The sequence below is a fragment of the Rutidosis leptorrhynchoides genome, chromosome 6 (assembly GCF_046630445.1).
Source record: "Rutidosis leptorrhynchoides isolate AG116_Rl617_1_P2 chromosome 6, CSIRO_AGI_Rlap_v1, whole genome shotgun sequence".
NCBI lineage: Eukaryota > Viridiplantae > Streptophyta > Magnoliopsida > Asterales > Asteraceae > Rutidosis > Rutidosis leptorrhynchoides.
This window is the reverse complement of record NC_092338.1, coordinates 392677237-392699557: the sequence shown is the minus strand read 5'-3', so window position 1 is coordinate 392699557 and position 22321 is coordinate 392677237. Positions and strand designations below refer to the sequence as shown.

Sequence of the window (22321 nt, the reverse complement as noted above, 5' to 3'; positions counted from 1 at the left end):
ATGTGACATCACTACACGAAAAGACATCGACATAACAGCTGGTGGTTCCATTACGAAGAAAACCGCAACTGAAGCTTACAAAATTATTGATAACACAGCCTCCCACTCACATGAGTGGCACCAGGAAAAAGATATCTTTCTTTCATCTAAAGCGGCTAGAGCCGATTCTAGCCATGAATTTGATTCCGCTTCGGCAAAAATAGATGCTTTCGAGAGACGAATGGAAAAGATGACTAAAGATATTCACGAAATACGAATCAGTTGTGAGCAATGAGGTGGATCACACTTAACGAAAGATTGTCACATTGAGCAAACGATGGAACAACGAGAGAATGTTTCCTACATGAACCAAAGGCCGGGAAATAATTATCAAAATAATTATCAACCGCCAAGGCCGAACTTTAATCGAAATCAAAACATTCTTTAAAATCCAATTAGACCCAACAATAATTCGTACAACCAATAAGGTCCGAATAACCAACAGACTCAAAACAATACTTTCAATCATCAAAGACCTGGCTTGTATAAACCACCACAACAAACCGAAGAGAAAAAGTCAAATCTAGAAGAAATGATGGCAAAGCTAATGGAATCTCAAACACAATTTATTACATCTCAATCCCAAACAAATGCGAGGTTTGATTAGTCATTAAGAACTCAACAAGCTTCCATTTTGAATCTAGAAAAACACGTAGGTACTCTTGCTAGCATGATGAGTGAGAGGGAAGAAGGAAAGCTACCGAGTAATACTGAAGTAAATCCTCGAAATGAGAATGTTAATATGGTGTCAACGAATTCTGAAAAACCAACACCAGAAGATGGGAAGGTTTTAGATGCAAGTAACAATGAAGAAGTTACACCACCACCACCACCCGAGTATGTAAAGCCAGTGGTGGCACCATACAGACCACTCATCCCGTTTCCAAGAAAAGGAGTTGAGTATGAGCAAGTAATAGGTAATAAAGTTTGTGATATCTCTGAAAAGAAGAAGAAGAATAAGAAAGTACAAGAAACAAAAATCGTAAAAATAAACCAGGTTAAGACAGTTCCACCGAAACCTCCACCCAGGGTGGGTGATCCGGGTGAATTTATTGTTCATTGTCTACTTGGTGATTGTGTCATGTATGATGCACTAGCAGATTTAGGTGCGAGTGTGAGTGTTATGCCTCTTTCATTATATAAGAGATTAGGAGTAGGTGAGTTAAGTCCAACAGAGATGAGTGTCCGACTCTTTGATCAAACCATTAGGCACCCAGTTGGAATTGCTGACAACCTACCCGTTCAAGTGGATAATTTAACCTTTCTAGTAGAATTTATTGTCATTGACTTAGAAAAGGACTCAAACATTCCTCTAATTTTAGGTCGACCATTCTTAGCGTCCACCTGGGCGTTATTTGATGTAAGAAAAGGTAGAATGACACTTAGTAATGATGAAAAATCGATCACCTTTGTGAGTCGAAAGTCTAAATCTCCACCAACCAAAACCGTTGAACCAACAAAAACGATTGGTAAGAACCATGTTGTTTTACCAACTCCAACGGTAGTGCTTAACAGTAATAAAATGCCTAAGTGTGGGGAAGATGAAGTAACGCCTAATGATGACTTGATAACAAAGAACCCCGTTATTGGTACGAAATTAAATGATCCCATTATTAATAGTTCAATGAAGAAACTTATTAAACGGATTCGCGATGCTAGAACCAAGGGGAAATTTAAGTTATGTAACCGGTTAGTATCCAATCTTTCGCCTAAATAAAAAGCAAAACTAATTGAATTTGTGGATATTATACATGAATCCAACCAATGGCTTAAAGCAAAAGTCACAGATATGCAAGTTGATTATGGTCCTAGAGAAATTGTCGATGAAGTTTACCACAATTTCGACACCACAACTACCTAAGTGTGGGGAGATTCAAATGTTCTAAGAAATAATGCTGTCTAGGGTTAGTTGTTCTGTTCTCGTGTAGTTCCGAGAATGGAATCTGATTGGTCTTTTTCACTAGCAGACACTAAAGAACTAGTTTTCTCCCCCCATTCTGAATTTTTGTTTTGTAGGTTTTGTATGAAATTAATACGCTTTTTCAATTTAAGTTTTGTGTGAATTCAAAAACAAAATTTACTTTATTTCATTAAGTTTAAAAAAAATGATTTCTAAAATTCATCGTAAGTTGAAGACTAGGTCATGGAACCGAAATTGCTTTACCCGAGGGCGGGGCGAAAAATTTTGTTATCATTATTTTTAATTTTATTGATCTAAAGTATACAAAAAAATTAAAATAAAAATCCAAAAACCTTTGCTTTTAAAACAATCGCTTTAAAAACGACAAATTTTAAATTTTGTCGAGGGACGGACTAGGTAAACATACCGAAACTACCTAAAGTAAAAGGAAACAAAATTTTAAAAAATTATTCATTTAAATTGTTTTAATAAATAAAGGTTTTATATATATATATATATATATATATATATATATATATATATATATATATATATATATATATATATTATATGTTTGTAGTTTATCTTATGTACAAAACAGGGTAAAACAACGCATTTTCAAAGACTGACATTATAGTTCAGCAAAAGCTACTAATTTTAACGACAAGACGTAAAATATCAAATGTGATATAAAACAATATGTTTGCAAACTCGATATTTTTAATCATTTTTCTACACTAATCACCCTCATGAATTTAAATTTTTACTGATTTCTTGCAAATGAGGGCATTGCATTATCTCAAGTGTGGGGAAGGGTTATAAATTCTCTCGGGTTTACACTTAGTTTAATTGCCAAATTTTGTGAAAATTTGAAAATTTTTTAACTAAATGAATTCAAAATCATGTTTATACATATTTATGAACGATAAAACTAAGTTGTAATACCGAAATTATTGTTACCCCGGAGAGAACATAAATGGAGAAACAATCCAAAACGTTAGAATTCATTTAAAATGGAATAGAGGAGAATAAAAAGGCAAAGAAAAAAAAATAAAAGCTAAGTGTGGGAAGAATTTACCAAGTTATTTAAAACACATATCACATATGTTTGTACAAGATTATTACAGGTACTTTTGTTTTGGACGATTTTAATCAGTTTTACCTAATTTACTGTAATATATTTGAAAGAATAGATGGATCTACACGATGAATCAATTCCATCATTAAAAGGAAGTAAAGTCTTCCAAAAAAGACACGCGCTTCTTGATTTAGGTCAAGAAGTTGTCGTTCAGAGCAGCTGTAGGTTGACGAAAAATCTAGAAAAGTCATCTCTAAAATCAGCAGGAAATCCACGAACCTCAGCATCAAACAGGGTCGCCAAGTGGTCAGACTTATCCTAACCATGAGAGGATCTGTCTCGTAAAATGGGGAGGGCGCCGTGCAAATTAGCTTGATAAGACTAATGAATCAGACCCCCAGAAAGGATAATATCCTTAAAGATTAAAAATCAGCTTTTAAGCCTGATATTACTCAATCCTTGAGATTGACTTTAAAGATCGAGAATTACAAACTCATGAAATTCAATGATATCTAAACTCGAGCTTGAACGAGAAAATATTTTGATCAAAATTAAAACCGATTTGTTTTCTAAAAACCCATTTTCAATGCGTTCATTACCATTGAACGTAAAATCCTAGGAATTCACTTGGAATTCATTAGGTCACCTGAACCAAATCGGGTGTCAACCGTAAGAACGGTGGTTGCATAGCATGGTCGAAGATAGGACCTTGTGCCAGACCGAAAAATTATAGGGTGATCTTTACTATTGCTCATACAAAGGATAGTAATTGCATCCGACACGTTGTGAACCATGAACATCTGCATGTCACGGGACATTGCCTTAACAGTTGCTTGTTCAACGCTTTCCTTTACAACCGGATGGTAGTTTACCGAAAGGTAATATACGGAGCAAGTATACTAGACGTGTTGCTTTCCCAATACAAGGTTAGCAAGTGGGTGACACAAAACCATAAGTTTTGAGCTAAAATTTTCAAATCTGAAACCCACAAAACTCACAAAAACATTTTGCAAACACCGATGAAAGGTTATTCCGGAAAACTTATCTAGGATAAAATCTAGAATGAATTTTTAAAAGATCAAATATTTTCATAAAGATCCAATTTCCTTAAGGATCTAAATTTTCATAGTCATGTGGGACTGTAAACTACATCGTTACTATCATTGTTTATACCGCCGTATCAAAATCATTGATGTATAAAGTGTGAGAATAAAAAAAAAGTGATTCGAGTGAAGTGTGATCTAATTTCAAGTTCTGTATTGCTTGAGGACAAGCAACGCTCAAGTGTGGGGATATTTGATAGTGCTCTAAATGAACATATATTTAGGCACAATATCCTTCCAATATGTAAAGCTTTTAGTTGCAATTGTTCTATTTTTATGTAATATTCATTTAAATAAATAAGTGCGAAGACAAAAGAAGAAAACGACGATTTGAAGACGCAAATGACCAAAAAGCTCAAATGTACAAGATATAATTCAAGTGGTTCAACTTATTGATGAGAAACGTCCAAAAATGATAAGAGTACAAGCCGCAAAACGCAAAGTACAAGATATTAAATAGTACGCAAGGACGTTCGAAAATCCAGAACCGGGACCTGAGCCAACTATCAACGCGCGACGCAACGGAGCTAAAATTACAAGTCAACAATGCACAAGAATATAATATAATATTTAAATAATTATATAAATTATTTATATATTATATATTATATTAAATAACGTCGATAAACTAGCAAACAAAAAATATGTGAGCTGGATCTGACGGCCATGCGATCGCATGAGAAATAGGCATAAAACTCATGCGAGTGCACTCACATGAGATTTGCACTAAAATCTCATGCGACCGCATGAGTTACTGTAGCAGGCCAAGTTCTATAAAAAGTCAGTTTTTCGGACGAGTTAGGGACACAAAAATCAATCTCACTTCTCTATGTAATATATTTATATTATAATTATAATTTTAATTTAAGATTAATAATAAATTATGGTTTAGTTGGGTTATTTTAAGAAATGTTTTACGGGTTTTAAAGTCGGAACTCTGTCCGGGTAACGCTACGCAATTAATCACCACTGTAAGCTATGTTCTTCCTTTTTAAATTAATGTCTCATAACTAGGTTATTATTATGCTTATTTGAGCCGAAGTAATCGTGATGTTGGATTAAAATATTAAGATGGCGTTATTAGATTTTGTACCATAATTAAGGTTTGGACAAAAGACCGACACTTGTGGACATTGGACTATTGACTATTAATAGATAGGGGGTATTGTCTAATCGAATGACAACTCATTAGAATCTGTCGAACCTATCTTCAAATTAGTTAATCTAATAATTATTAAAATGATTATGTATGTTCTATTTAGTGACATTTATACGACATCTTTTACGATCATTTATTTAATTATTTGGGTTGGGTAATTGATTATTCATTCTGATCAAGTGGGTAAATTAATATTCATATCTCATTAAAACAGGGGTGGATTACATACAAGGATAATTGGTGTAATTGTTAACAAAGTATTAAAACCTTGGATTACGCGCAGTCGATAACCTGGTGTAATTATTAACAAAGTATTAAAACCTTGTTACAGTTCGAATCCCTAATTAGTTGGAATATTTGGCTTCAGGAATAAGGTTAATTTGACGAGCATTTTATAATTATGATCGATGGACTATTATGGACAAAAACCAGATAGGTATCAAATAAACCAGGACAAAGGATAATTAACCCGGGCACCAATTAATTAAAATCAAAACGTCAAACATCATGATTACGGAAGTTTAAATAAGCATAATACTTTTATTTCATATTTCATCGTACCTTTATTTACTGTCATTTTAATTACTGCAATTTACTTTACTGCAATTTAAATTCTGTCATTTATATTATCGTCATTTATCTTTACGCTTTATTTAAAATCGACAAACCGGTCACTAAACGGTAAAACTCCCTTTTTATATTAATAATAATATTACAAATATAGTTTTAAAAATATAGCGTTAAACTTGGCTAGTTCCCTGTGGACGAACCGGAGTTACTAAAAACTACACTACTGTACGATTAGGTACACTGCCTATAGTGTTGTAGCAAGGTTTAGGTATATCCACTCTATAAATAAATAAATAACTTGTGTAAAATTGTATTGTATTTAATAGTATTTCGTAGTAAAAATATAACTATTTCGTACCCCTCTGCTTTAACATCAATCTTCTACCATATAATAATTTCTTCAAACATGTATGTAGAACCAAACGAACAACCAACAAACCAACAACTAGCGTGGGCACGATTTTGGAGTAGAAAACAACCATGGTTCCCACTTGCATTCCCCCGAAATTAACTTCCCAAACCTCAAACAATATGTAATGAATATAGTAACCAAAGATATTCTCGAATAACGTACCATAATGATGAAGTATAAAATCTCGAACTATAATATAAGTCTTCAAAGAAACCGGGAATCAAGTGGGAATCGAGCACCAAAAATCTAGCAATCGAACATGTGTACCAAAAAGAACCCACGGGCTACCTCGCAATTGGTCAACCCAATGCCTCCCACAGTACCTAACATCGTAAGATGTCGGTAAGAAAATAATGTGCTTAGGAGGATACACATTACGTCCAGATATCATCGATAATCATGAGGTAATCATCTAATCCGTTAAGTTAATCATAAAGATTGAGGTTCATCAGTCTAAAAAGCTGATATCTTACCTTTCCGGAGGTTATCCAAATGGGGATCTGATCAATCACATATTTGTGTATCATGGTGCGCTCCCCATTTGACGAGACAGATCTCCCTTATCGAGATAAGTCTGACTACCAGTTTTCCTGTTTGATGTTGAGGCCTGGTAGATTTCCAATCGATGTTAGAAATGACTTTTCAAGATTTTTCGTCACCCTACAACTGGTCTGGACTACAACTTCTGAAATAAATCAGCAAGCGTGTCGATTTGGAGACTTTACTCCTAGGGTTATATAAAGTGGTCAGTGCAACATTGTCCTTGTTAGGAGAAACAATGAGGATCGCCCTATTAAAGTTTTTGATCTAGCGCGTGGCCCGGTTTTCACCACACGATACAATCACCGTTCATACGGTTAACACCCACCTTGGTGCAAGTGACCTACGATTGAATTCTTAAAGAATTCGTAGGATTTCACATTCAATGGTAATGAACGTGGTTGGAATTAATTCCAAGTTGCCTACTTCCCACATGACAAGCTTTTCTGCTTGTTTTAAGAAAGGTAGGAAGTAGATACTACCCTTCCGATAAATCTCAAAAACCGTTGGGTGCCATAGCTTTTGGCTATGGGTTGTGTTGTCTAAGCAAACACAAGCACGTAGCTATTGTTCCTAAAAAGGACAATACTGGTGAAGCTCAAGGCTCCTCTTCCCATAGTATCACACCATTAGATGATGTAATAATAAAATGGTATAGTTTCGGAAGTCTGCTATACCAAGTAACCAAAAGTTTTTGATCTGGCACGTGATTTGGTCACAATCACGCTATGCAATCACCGCTCTCTCACGGTTTACACCCGTTTTGGTACAGGTGACCTACTATTAAGTTCCCCGAACTCGTAGGATTTTATGTCCAAGAAAATGAACATGTGGAACACTTTTGGCTTCTTTTGAAATCACGAAATATGCTATAGAATACCAAGCCACATCAAAAAAATTTTCATAACAAAGGTTTTGGTCGAATTTTCAACTATTTTTCTACTTTTTTTTTTATATATTTTTAAATTAACTTTTCTCATTTTTTTATTTTCCCCTAATTTTTCAATTTTTTTGTTTCCGGCCAAAACCTGTGAAACTGTCAAGTCTTTTTATATCAAAACTAATATGACGATGACTCAATTAACAACCAACTCGAGAGATTTTACATCCCCCACCCCACACTTGAGATCAAGTAATGTCCCCATCACTTGAGATCAAAAATAGATTAAAATCGAAAGGGTTATGTGAGAAAGAAAATATAAAACTTATCGAGCTTAACCACGGATCGCAGAATGCCAATGACAGATGGCGCTGAACTAACTGCCAGCATAAGAACATCTTCCATTCCGGATCATCACACCAATATCATCAATCTTGTAATTTTGCTGAACTTAATGCCAGACTTGAAAATTCGTTTCACCAACAAACCTAAGAAAAGAAAAACAAAAGAACTACATAAACAGGACAAGGTGGCACCACCCGATGCCTAAACGCCTTGCCCCTAAAATAAGTTTTCAAAGTACATAAGCAGAATACGTAATTATCCAAATACTGACCAAAGGAAAGGAAATAGTTTTAAACAAATTACAACATGATCAACGGGCTCGCAGGCCCTCCTCACAGAAAACCATCATACGGCCAATTGTCGTACGGGTACTGCTGCTGAAACCTCCGATGCGCATCCTCCAACGATTTCTGCTCACTATATATCGGGGCCTGTACTCGTGGCTGAACTGGACTACGATAATATACGGGTGTCTGAGAAGTAGTACCATAATAATGATCCGGGTTGAAGTAGAAAAGACGATCATTGTGCCTTTGCCAATCGTTCCCATAAGCAATCCATTGCTGGTCATGCACGAACTCGGCCAACCTTTCTTCTTATCGTAACGTACTCGCCTCGACCCGCTGTTGACTAGCCCACATACGATCATTATGTGTGACGCCCCATACAAAACCATCGTGTACGATTCGTCAACAACAGGATCTTTACACGGTCAAATACTACATGCTATTTGAAAACCAGTTTTGCATTCATAAAAAGATAGCGTTTACAAAAGATAACGTGACACAGAGGTCATTACAAAGCCATTATTCAAATAACATAAGTTGTGAATGCAAGATAAAAATTTCATGATTGAGACATCTCTAAGTAATGCATCGGAAATCTAACACAGCATGTCCATAACAGCAAGTCTATAACACCAAGACAACAAGTCTAACAGCGGAAGCAACATCATCTAAGCACCTGAGAAATACACGCTTAAAAGTCAACATGAATGTTGGTGAGCTATAGTTTGTTTGTAATCAGTAATGTAGACCACGAGATTTCAGTGCTTCAACAAGCAGTTTAAATCAGTAATTCGAATCAGTATGATAAAGTATATGCTTATTCGTGGGCACCCGGAAACTTACTTAACGTAATAATAATACCCCCTAAAAGTACACTTGGCAAGTGCGTATGTCCTCGAAGTATTAAACACCCGTTAAATGCTAGCGCGACTAGCCCGAGTGGGGATGTCAAACCCTATGGATCCATATCTAAGATTCGCTTCCACTGGTTCAAAAACCAATAACTAAACGTTACCGTGCTAAGGGGAAAGTTTATGCCGTTATATAACCCACACATATGTAAAGTTTAAGTACTCATCTAAAGTAAGTAAAACATAAAAAGCGCATGTATTCTCAGTCCCAAAAATAGTAAAGTAGAAAAAGGGAAGCTATAACTCACAGTGAATAAGCAGTAAAAGTTGATACGAAAAGTATGCAAGTAGTAAGTCGATCCGAAAGGTCGTCAACCTAAGTCAAAGGTTACTAGGTCAGTATATTGTCCCAAAAGGTTTAAAAGTGCATAAATTAAGTTTAAGTGTCATCATCATCATCATTCATCAAAGCTAAAGTAAGTTTAACAAGAATAGAGATCGAAACAAAAGGCTGATTTTAGACAGCTGTTATGTCCTCTCTACAAATCGAAAAGATGTGTAGTCAGTGGCTATGGCTCCGTATGTGAGTCCTCTAACCGCTTCCCAATTTTCAGAACCTAACTCATCTTCTTTTGACCGTGGCGACGATTTAAGTGCGAGTAGATCAGAAATTTCAGCATAACGTTACAAGGGCCTAGTGACTTTCAGAAGGTTATAAATCCTAAACCGTATATCGGATTAAGTTGAGGCCTAAACGAAAAGTCATATAATAGAAACAAAATATCTGAAAATTAATTTTCCAGAAGCCCAGGAGTCTGATCAGACCCCGAAAAATAGAAAACAAGTGCTCCAGTGAGGTTCTTGGTGCTTGATGCTCATCACGGTTCTCATCCTTGATTCTTGTAAGCTTTAAGTGTACAACTCTTTGATTTTTTAGCATCACTTTGACCAAGGTTCAACCATTAACACACAACTAAAAGTAAAATCTATCATTCTACAAGTTTTGAACATCAAGATTGCCTCTTTATTGCATGAATCCAATAAAGCTTCAACCTTTGTCCATTTTACACAAGTTCATGCATCTATATCATATGTGATGATGAAGACTTGATCTTTATCATCACAACAAACACAAAAAGCTTCCAAGTAAGTGAGATCTACAATAATAACTTAGATCTCAAGTATTAAGAAAATCGTAAGCTAGAAAGCTTGGATCTTTACAAGGTTAATGAGACCATAAGCTAGAAAGCTAAGATCTTTAACAAAATAATGAACGTAATGAGACCATAAGCTAAAAAGCTAAGATCTTTAACATAATAATGAAACTCTAAGCTAAAAAGCTTGGCTTTTTACTATTCTTGAAGATCTTGAAGCATAAAGCTTGGATCTTTAAGATACATGAAGATTACAAACACAAGTTTAAATCTTTATAACAAAATAAAAAGATTAAAGCTAAAAAGATTTAGATCTACAAAATAAGTGAAGATTCAAAGCTAAAAATCTTGAATCTTCCATGTTCTTGAAGGATTCAAATCCATGTTTGAATCTACAAGATGTAATCAAGATCAAAAGCTAAAAAGCTTGACCCTTTAATGATGATAATGAATTCGTGAAAGAGAAGGGAAGAAGAAGAAGAAAAATCAAAAACTTACACTTTTTAGAGTGAGAAAGACTAGAGAGAAGATAAGAGAGTAAGTGTGTGTAAATTGTGAATAAGAGCAAGTGTGAATTGTGAGGAAATAGCTTAGTATTTATAGGGAAATGAGGGTGTGGGAGGCTCCTTTGGCCGTCACTTTTGGGAGGGGACAAGGGGGGACAAGTTTGCTTTTTGGTTAATGGTTGTCTAAAGTTGGTGCATATGTTAGGATCCCATGCAACATTAAGGGTAATGGTGGACATAAATGCTAGTATGTTCCCTCTAATAAATGGGCATTTGTCTTTCATTAATATGGGTCACTAACTTATTATAATTAGGCTAATTAAATAGTCCACTAGCTAGTGTAGGGTGGGCTAAAGTCCAACAAGGTAGAATGTCCAACAAGACCAACTAGTGTGCTCTAGTAAATTACTAGGCGTAATTAAGCATCCAAAAATCCAAGTAATTGTTATTATAAAATAATAATTAGTATTACGTAGTCATAATATTCCATTTATGACCAAAGTTAAACGTGTACCAAGTACATAGCTCGTTTCAAACGTCAAGTGATACCAACGGTCGTAAAAGCATTCGGGGATCAAGTTAAGTGATTACACACTTAATAGCACGTTGTAAGATATTAATGAAAGTAATTAATCATTAAATAAGATCTCAGAGCATAAACTAGCTCAATACGCACATATACACAGTTTCGCGAAAGTAACAAGCATAAAAGCAAGTCGAAAAAGTCGGGTCGTTACATTACCCACCTATTAAAGAAAATTTCGTCTCGAAATTTTGAGGTGTGACCAACAATGGTACCGTATTTGAATAAGAAGGAGTGTATCAAATTTTCGTGAGACTCGTGGGCTCAGAAGTGAGTTATTTACCTTAAAAGGTACTTGGGCGTATAAAAGTAAGAATAGGTATATGCCATTAATTAAGTCTCTTGTCCTAAGAGATCCGCAAATTTATTTCGTTTCTTGCTTACACGAATATGTCATCTGAATATATTCCCACAAAAGGAAAGATGATGTTTTTAGCCCTACAGGCATCTTCCGTAAGCTGGATGCATGAAATACATCATGAATGTTTCTAAACTCATCTAAAATATTGAGCGCTTATGTCGCAATACAAAGCTGATAGATAGAGTGGAAAACATGGCGATCACAACATACTGCGTGTGAACTTATCCTTGGGATGGAATGAAAGCACAGTTTCATAATGTAACTTTATCCTTTCAGTTACATGTTGAATTTAGGGTTAACATTAACTTAGAACAACATATAGTTGCAACCAACGAAGGAAGGAATATGTAGAGTATCCACATCAGTGTCGTAAATCTTTTAAGCAGTCCCCTTACAAGAGGATAAAAGGATTCATAGGTTCTCAAAGTATCTTATATTACATTTCCAAAAGAAAATCGTACGAAAGGTGTGATCTTTGAACGAGAGTGAACTCTTCGAGCGGTTCGTTTGGAATTTATCCTTATACTTAAGGGGATGCGCTTATGAGAAGATACGTGAACTCTTGGTCCTAAAGAATGGTTTACTCCGAGTGAAAATAATCCCAAAAGTGATTTCTTGTACGTCAATATACTGATTCATAGAGATGATGTTTACGAGGGTGTTACGATTAGTCATGAAACATTGAGAGTAGAAACCTAACTAGCGCCTTTCCTACAATAGGGTGACCACTGAGCGTACCTCAGAAAACTGATTTATCGGCCCGCGTTTTTGCCATGTCTAACCTTAAAATGAACATTTTATGAGCGCAAAGACTTACTAACAAATTTTATAAAACTGCCATCCAAAGTGGCTCAAGAGTTTTTAACAAAGATCTTAATGATAAGCTTCATCCCTATCGAAGGACGAGAAGAAGTGTGATCCATACATGGAGTAGTCTAATACGAAAAACCTTTAATAAAATCAACCAAGGAAGTTTTGAAAAACCTTTAAACGTTTGATGTGACAACATAAATGGAACGAAGTTCCTAGTAAATTTAGAAGTATGTACAACGTGTACCATTTTGCACAAAACTATTTGACTTAAGTTAAACAACTCAATAAAGGAGCAATTTTTAAATAATTTTGGAGGTATAACTTGGTATGTACTAATCAAAAATAAGTAAAGGTAAATTTATTAACTTAAGTATATACATACATATATGATTTCATAAATCGCATAAGTGACAGGAAAATTTTATTATTTTTATTTGTCCATAAATCTCATGAGGACTGCGTAAATAAACAACGTGTAAAAATTTTGATGAACATAGTTTTTCGTATTTCAGAGGTTACGAGTTGAAAAAGATTGAGTGAAAAATCTTTGAATCATCGGGCGACATGTCACTAGGTGATAAAAACTTAATGAATTAAATGTAGTTTTGATAATTTTCAGGACATAAGTCTTTGGGCAAAAAATGTTCACATGTGAAGCCATTGCTAAAAAGTAAGGTATGAAGGATAGAGCGTGAGGACGAGAAGTTAATCGCTTCTTGACTTTGCAAAATGCCAAACAGGTTATGACTAATACTAAAGTCGGAATACTGATGGTGTTTGTATCACTAAATGAGAGTCCCATGGAATAAGTCAGGACTTAGAGTTATGTAAGAAAGAGCATCGTTCCAACAGGCGTGGCAAATAATATCCTTGGGGTAACGTAATAGCTTTGAATGGTTTAAGTGTTAGTGGATGTCCGAAGGGTCTGCATGACGTGGTAGTAAGTGCCTTCAGCACATACACACACACACACACACACACACACACACACATGAATTTCTCAATTTCGACGGTTGTCATTCTTCATGATGACTTGGATACGAATAAGCAACGAAAAATTTTATATAATAAGCAACAAAAATTTTATAGAAATCGTTTAAGGTGACAACGTAAGAAAAGAAACGAAGTTCTTAGTAAACTGGGGTTATGTACAATACGTACCATTCAAAGTAAGATATCTTTTGAATAGAAGATTTGATTTGTAAAAGTGAAAGTAAAATTTCATATGTATTTGTCAAATAAGTAATCATTTACTTTATTTTATATAACATATATGATTTCAAAAATTTGCACAAATGGTAAATAAAATAAATTTACTTTTATAAAACCTTGAGAGGATCGTATCGTAAAATAGTGTGTGAAAAATTTTGGCAAATTTTTTTTTCATATTTTGGAGGTTACAAGTTGGAAAAAAATTGATGAGGATTGAGCAAAAGATTTTGAAAATTTCGGGTGATCTTTGAGGTACTAAAAACCATTGAGTTTAAATGTGGTTGATGACTATTGGTAGGGCATAAGTCTTTCGACCAAAAATGCTTAAGTGTAAAGTTGTTGCTTATAAGTGAGATACGAAAGGGAGAGTATGAGGATGAGAATTAACCACCCATTGATTTTGGAATATTTCGAACTGGTATGACTAATATCGAAGTAAGAAGGATGATGGTGTGATTATCATCGATTAAGTATTCTCTCGGAATAAGTTAGGATTCAGAGTCACGTAAGAATGAGTATCAAATAAGATTCTTGGGTAGTCCTTAACATAGAATTCGAATCGCTGAAGTGACAGGATACAATTTCCTCTATGTATCATTGTGCAGGTTGGTCCATTGTATCGGTTCCTTTCATGGCTAAGCAGATTTGGTGAGATGGTCAACAATTACCCAGATAGTGTCCTAGCCGCCTACTTTTTTTGGTAGCTTAGTGATGAAATCCATTGTTATTCTTTCTCATTTCCATTGTGGGATTTCTGATTGTTGAAGTAACCTAAATAGCTTTTGGCTCACCATTCTCGCGAGGTATATGAATAATCTTCTCACTATAAAAACTTTCACTTTCATCCTTGAAAGCCAGTCCATTCCAACTATTTCATCAAAGCTTCCTAACTTTATGAGTATCAGGTTAATCTTAAAGTCCATTCCAACTTTCTACATCAAGCTTCCCAAGTTGATGGGTGTTGGGTTAATCTTAAGTTTCGTTCCAACTAAATCTTATTATACTACCGTGAAAAATTCTATCAATCTTCTCAAATAACTTCTGTTTGTGCGTAGGTAACTAATTCTTTCCAACTACTACTTTGAAATTTCCAAGTTTTGTTGACGTGAGGTCATCCCCAGATGACCCACCTGTTAAATTTAAGGTACTACCCTAAATTATTCCTCTATCTCTGCCAGCTTACCATTAGCTTGTCCTATAGAATACCTAACTCTCATGGTTGTTAATGGCTTATTAGTCATAACACTGAGGTCCTTAGATATAAGGTTTCTATCACTCTAGTATTAAATAACTTCGAGGCAATAAAACTTTGTGACGAATCGTACCCTAACTATAATCAAGATCCATACGAGTCTCCATAGCTGAGATAACGATTGCTCTACCGCAAGTAAGTCCAACTTTTTTCCTATTTGAGAACTTTTTCCTTAAGTGTCCAGGGTGTCTATATCATTAACAAATTTTTGGGTTATCAATTCTGCAATCAAGGCCCTGCTTGTACAGTATCTGGGCTACGCAGTTATTCTTTCCCGACCTCTAATAGACCATAATGCGTATACTCAAGTCGTTCCTACCAAAATTTTCTCTGAATCACTTCATATTCCTTATATAGTAACATTGGGACTTCTGCATGATTTACTTCAATATAATCATGCTGGCCTGGCGTCATTATATTGTACTAAATCATACGTTCATTCCAATATCACCCCATACGGTCAATGTAACGTGATCACTTCAAGTTCTACTCAATTTTATCTAACGGCGCTTTATCTATGCTATCTCAAAACAAAATCTACATAATCAATCTCACAGTTTCTTGGTGTGGGTGCGTAGGTTCCGTAGATCATGTAGCATTGCCTAAATGTCCCGAAATTTCTTCAAAATATTCGGGTTCATGTAGTGTCGTTAGGTTCCTTTCTAGAAATTCAAGCTGGGTCTCGTGTCGAGTTGTACGTGTAGCAAGTAGTAATACGATATGTTTTGAGGCGGTTCCCAAGTCTTTGGGTATTGCTGAGCATCAGTAGATGACACTCTGACCTTGTGAAAGGAGATGTCCTTCCTGACTTCTCCAATGCCTAGGAGTGTTAGGGACCTAAGTCCAGAAGTGTCGTTAGATCATCGAGTAGTGGTGAAGAATGAAAGAGATAAGTGACGGTCATGAAAGCGTACGAGATACGGGTCACCTTACGGAAACTGAACATCCTTCTAATGTTCATACGTTGTACGTGGCTAATTAGGGGGAGCTCGGGCGGTGGGACGAGGTGTGGTTACTCCGAAAAATCCTCACATATCTCTTCCTCCGAGGATCAACTTTAGCGGGCGTGTAATCCGAGGGGTACTCCTCCTAGATTGCGTGAAGTAATGTTTCAATCTCTGGAACGGTGGAACGGTAGTAACAGGTGGATTACAATACTAGTCCTCAGGGTTAGACGAGTGAGAAATGAGTTCAGAAAAACATCTGAACTAGGTAGGATAAATTCTCCAAGTTGGTACAGCAAAAAGCAGACGGGTAGCAAGTACGTAATCAGGCATAGTAACTATAGTAGCCTAGAGCGTCTACAACAGTACATAGCATGGCAGTAATAGCAGTATCAACAGAAGCATCATGCAAAAAGTAGATAGTAGCATGCAGTAGCGAGAATAAGCAGCAACATACAGTAAGTTCACATAGCAGTGAAAGTAGGCAGTAGCATGCAGTTCATATAGCAGTAAAAGTAAGCATGCAGTAGTAGTAAGTAGTAACATGCAGTAATAAAATACAGTAGCATGCAGCAGTTCCGCAGAAACAGGTAAACAAGCAAGTTGTAGATTAGTCCTATTAGTGAATCCTACTCGGCCTGGTCTAAACTCACTAATGCAACCTAATTCGCTACAACCAATGCTCTGATACCAAATGTGACACCCCGTACAAAACCATCGTGTACGATTCGTCAACAATAGGATCTTTACACGGTCAAATACTACATGCTGTTTGAAAACCAGTTTTGCATTCATAAAAAGATAGCGTTTACAAAAGATAATGTGACACAGAGGTCATTACAAAGCCATTATTCAAATAACATAAGTTGTGAATGCAAGATAAAAGTTTCATGATCGAGACATCTCTAAGTAATGCAGCGGAAATCTAACACAGCATGTCCATAACAGCAAGTCTATAACACCAAGACAGCAAGTCTAACAGCAGAAGCAATATCGTCTAAGCACCTGAGAAATACACGCTTAAAAGTCAAAACGAATGTTGGTGAGCTATAGTTTGTTTGTAATCAGTAATGTAGACCACGAGATTTCAGTGCTTCAACAAGCAGTTTAAATCAGTAATTCGAATCAGTATGATAAAGTGTATGCTTATCCGTGGGCACCTGTTAACTAACTTAACGTAATAATAATACCCCCTAAAAGTACACTTAGCGAGTTCGTATGTCCTCGAAGTATTAAACAACCGTTAAATGCTAGCGCGACTAGCCTGAGTGGGGATGTCAAACCCTATGGATCCATATCTAAGATTCGCGTCCACTGGTTCAAAAACCAATGACTAAACGTTACCGTGCTAAGGGGAAAGTTTATGCCGTTATATAACCCACACATATGTAAAGTTTAAGTACTCGTGTAAAGTAAGTAAAACATAAAAAGCGCATGTATTATCAGTCCCAAAAATAGTAAAGTAGAAAAAGGGAAGCTATAACTCACATTGAATAAGCAGAAAAAGTCGATACGAAAAGTATGCAAGTAGTAAGTTGGTCCGAAAGGTCGTCAACCTAAGTCAAAGTTTACTAGGTCAGTATATTGTCCCAAAAGCTTTAAAAGTGCATAAATTAAGTTTAAGTGTCATCATCATCATTCATCAAAGCTAAAGTAAGTTTAACAAGAATATAGATCGAAACAAAAGGCTGACTTTGGACAGCTGTTACGACCTCTCTACAAATCGAAAAGACGCGTAGTCAGTGGCTATGGCTCCATATGTGAGTCCTCAAACCGCTGAACAATTTCAGAACCTAACTCGTCTTTGTTTGACTGTGGCGATGGTTTAAGTGCGAGTAGGTCAAAAATTTCAGCATAACGTTACAAGGGTGTAGTGACTTTCGGAAGGCTATAAATCCTAAACCGTATATCGGATTAAGTCGAGGCCTAAACAAAAAGTCATCTACTCAAAACGAAATATCTGAAAATTAATTTTACAGAAGCCCAGGAGTCTGATCAGACCCCGAAAAACAGCAAACAAGTGCTCCGGTGAGGTTCTTGGTGCTTGATGCTCATCACGGTTCTCATTCTTGATTCTTGTAAGCTTCAAGTGTACAACTCTTTGATGTTTTAGCATCACTTTGACCAAGGTTCAACCATCAACACACAACTAAAAGTAAAATCTATCATTCTACAAGTTTTGAACATCAAGATTGCCTCTTTATTGCATGAATCCAATAAAGCTTCAACGTTTGTCCATTTTACACAAGTTCATGCATCTATATCATATGTGATGATGAAGACTTGATCTTTATCATCACAACAAACACAAAAAGGTTCCAAGTAAGTGAGATCAATAATAATAACTTAGATCTCAAGTATTAAGAAAACCCTAAGCTAGAAAGCTTGGATCTTTACAAGGTTAATGAGACCATAAGCTAGAAAGCTAAGATCTTTAACAAAATAATGAAAGTAATGAGACCATAAGCTAAAACGCTAAGATTTTTAACATAATAATGAAACCCTAAGCTAAAAAGCTTGGATCTTTAGTGTTATTGAAGATCTTGAAGCATAAAGCTTGGATCTTTAAGATACATGAAGATTACAAACACAAGTTTGAATCTTTATAACAAAATAACAAGATTAAAGCTAAAAAGATTTAGATCAACAAAATAAGTGAAGATTCAAAGCTAGAAAGCTTGAATCTTCCATGTTCTTGAAGGATTCAAATCCATGTTTGAATCTACAAGATGTAATCAAGATCAAAAGCTAAAAAGCTAGACCCTTTAATGATGATGATGAATTCGTGAAAGAGAAGGGAAGAAGAAGAAGAAGAAAAATCAAAAACTTACACTTTTTAGAGTGAGAAAGACTAGAGAGAAGATAAGAGAGTAAGTGTGTGTAAATTGTGAATGAGAGCAAGTGTGAATTGTGAGAAAATAGCTTAGTATTTATAGGGAAATGAGGGTGTGGGAGGCTCCTTTGGCCGTCACTTTTGGGAGGGGACAAGGGGGGGGGGACAAGTTTGCTTTTTGGTTAATGGTTGTCTAAAGTTGGTGCTTATGTTAGGATCCCATGCAATATTAAGGGTAATGGTGGACATAAATGCTAGTATGTTCCCTCTAATAAATGGGCATTTGTCTTTCATTAATATGGGTCACTAACTTATTATAATTGGGCTAATTAAATAGTCCACTAGCTAGTTTAGGGTGGGCTAAAGTCCAACAAGGTATAAAGTCCAACAAGACCAACTAGTGTGCTCTAGTAAATTACTAGGCGTAATTAAGCATCCAAAAACCCAAGTAATTGTTATTATAAAATAACAATTAGTATTACATAGTCATAATATTCCATTTATGACCAAAGTTAAACGTGTACCAAGTACATAGCTCGTTTCAAACGTCAAGTGACACCAACGGTCGTAAAAGCATTCGGGGATCAAGTTAAGTGATTACACACTTAATAGCACGTTGTAAGATATTAATGAAAGTAATTAATCATTAAATAAGATCCTAGATCATAAACTAGCTCAGTACGCACATATACGCAGTTTTGTGAACGTAACAAGCATAAAAGCATGTCGAAAATGTTGGGTCGTTACATTATGTGATCGTTGATTTCCTTGAAAATCATTAAAACTATTCGACACATTGATTTGCACATTATCAACCCTCGAGACCAAGCTATCCCAAACTTCCTCGGAAATACCCCAAGGCTGACCCCCTGCAGGAACATTCGGAGCAACCTGCTCCGCATCATCACCTCCTTGATTATTACCACCAGTCTCAGGTGCTCGTTGCCGAACATACTCCACCAAGCTAACTCAATTCACATCCCACATCACAAAATTTGCACTAATATAAAACCTTAAATTAAAAGGTTTCATCACCTGCAATGGTTTGGTCAATTTCGTACACCTGCTAAAATCAATGTTGAAAAACCTTGCAATTTTCGTAATAAAATGACCACCAAGAAGTTGCCTTGATGCTCTGGTGTCCCTCGTGTGATTAGACAAATAAGTAGCAAACAACATACACAAATCAACATGTGCATCAGCCCGAACTCGATGCGTAATCCACAACTCGGTCGAATTGACTTTATCGTTCCCATTTCGTCGACCGCAAAAAGTACACGACAACAATTTATGAAGTAACTTAAGCTGTCTATTCTGAATATCGGACCCCTTTGACTCATTAGAAACGAAAGGAGTCAAACCCGAGATTTCATACCAAAAGTCTCGCTCGTTATAATCTTCCGGATTGCCCGATAAACTCAGTTTCCTTTTTCAAATATCTTTTCAAAGCCGCATCATCCAATTCTTCATACAAGTTAAGTGCTCGAGCCAAATCAGTACGGCCCATAGCTCGGTTTTTACCCCCCAATTGAAACGTCATAAACCCTTGATCCGTCGGATCCCTTCGAGAACGTACACTTAAAGAGGAGAAAAACTCCACAACTAACTCACGATATAAATTGTCTCTCAAGGACATCGCACGCTCCCAAGTACCAAGATAAACTCTTCCTGTAGTTTGTACCATCGCTAATAGATTAGTAATCTCATCCCTTATCTCACTAGTCGCTTTATCCAACTCACTCCTACTAAAATACCAGGTTGCTTGTATACTTCGAGCCGAAATAAACTCAAAATATTCGGAATAGTTTTCCCCAACTTTTTGCAACCAAACTTCTGGGTTAGTTCTCCTCTCTTCTGCATCCCTACGGGATTGAGCCGTGGAGGATGAAGGCACATCAACTCTGCTTCTCTGCACACATGAAACAAAAACCAAACCAAACACAAAACCTTGAAAAGTTAGCGTTAGGACAATAATAATCATCAAACCAACATGTTCCACATAATTGCACCAACTTCCGTTTATTACTCGTTTCAACTTCAATTAGGCATTTAAACAAAAGCAAGTGTTTACAACATGTGTTTTTGTTACATTGTACCAAATTCAAACAAATTCTCAAAATAAACATACCACACAAGTGCCCCATTAAACTATCACCACTTAACTCGAATTCACAAACTCGTCTAATTAATTAACCAACCCATGATAAACCATCCCAATAATCATTAGTTAACTTCTAAACTTGCAAGAAGATTAAACAATTCCAACTAACCAAATAAACATCTCAAAAATCATAAAAATCATTATCAAGCTTCACAAATCACCAAAGTCACATACGACCCGCCCAAATCACCCCACACTATCTTAAATCATGTATCTAGTAGCAAACATCTCCCTCACAAACAAAATCCCCAAACATTCAACATGAAATTCGGATTTATCACTACCCTAATCTCAAGAATCAATGTTATGCATAAACTACACAAATATTCATGAAGAAAACACATAAATATCATATTCATAAACAATTCATTACATATTAAAGAATAAAAGTCTCAATTAAACAAACCCCACAAAATTTCAAACATGAACCCTAAAATTAATGAAATTAATCTAAGAATTATGAGAGAAAAATATAGAGAAAAGTAAAATCGGACCTTAACCGGCATGATTTAACAATGGATTGAAGAAATTAATGAAGAATTAGAGTTAATTGAAATTAGGGTTTAGGTGCTCTAAGTATGCTTGATAGGTAAGTATGAGAAAAGTGGGTGAAAATAGATCCAAAAACCCCTAAAAAGAGGTTATAATCCCGTTGGGTTTCATATTGGGTCGGGTTGACCCTTTTGTTTTAAAATTTTGACCGACAGAATATGAATCTGGGCTGCAGAACGGTCGCGCCGCGACCTTAGTTGCCGCGCCGCGGCGATACACTATGCCTAATACTAATTTTTTTTCTCATTCGATAACCTCAAAACCCTTGAAAACTCGCGCCGCGACAAATAATCCTCGTGACGCAGAAATGATCGTGATCAGGAACCACTTTAAATGGCTTACTGATCCTGAAATTAGTTAAACATCCCGCCGCGGCCATAAGAGTCGCACCGCGGCAATGAGCGTGACCTGATACTTCGATGTTTTAACACCTTTAGCAACTACAATTCACCTTTCAAAAAACAAACAACCAATAAAAGCAGCTAGCAATCTACCACAATCAATCAAATAGCATTATAGACATAGCAAACCCGCGATCAAACCTACAGATACAAACTATAATACAATGTGAACCATATTTAACGAGGCGTTCACACGACTCGTCCCCAACTTCAAGTGACGTTGGGATAGGGTTCAACGTGAACCCCATCATCAATCTCAAACGGACCATCGAAATATTTCTTAACTCGATGTTCGTTAACCTTGAAGGTAGTACCACTCGCATTTTTTAACTAAATCGTACCGTATGGGTACACCTTAACAACCTCAAATGGTCCCGTCTACCGG

The 22321-nt window shown here is 36.0% G+C and overlaps 1 protein-coding gene across 1 annotated transcript in view; it reads right to left on the bottom strand.

Annotated features, from left to right (window-relative positions):
* Positions 1-19497: 19497 nt before the first annotated feature.
* The window catches only part of LOC139854996 (uncharacterized), a 56296-nt gene continuing 53472 nt past the window's right edge, over positions 19498-22321 (bottom strand). The window contains exons 3-5 of the mRNA XM_071844259.1: positions 20232-20731; positions 19886-20131; positions 19498-19786 (exon numbers count right to left, since the gene is read on the bottom strand). Coding sequence (XP_071700360.1) covers positions 19498-19786; positions 19886-20131; positions 20232-20731 — 1035 coding nt within the window. The remainder of the gene's footprint in view (positions 19787-19885; positions 20132-20231; positions 20732-22321) is intronic.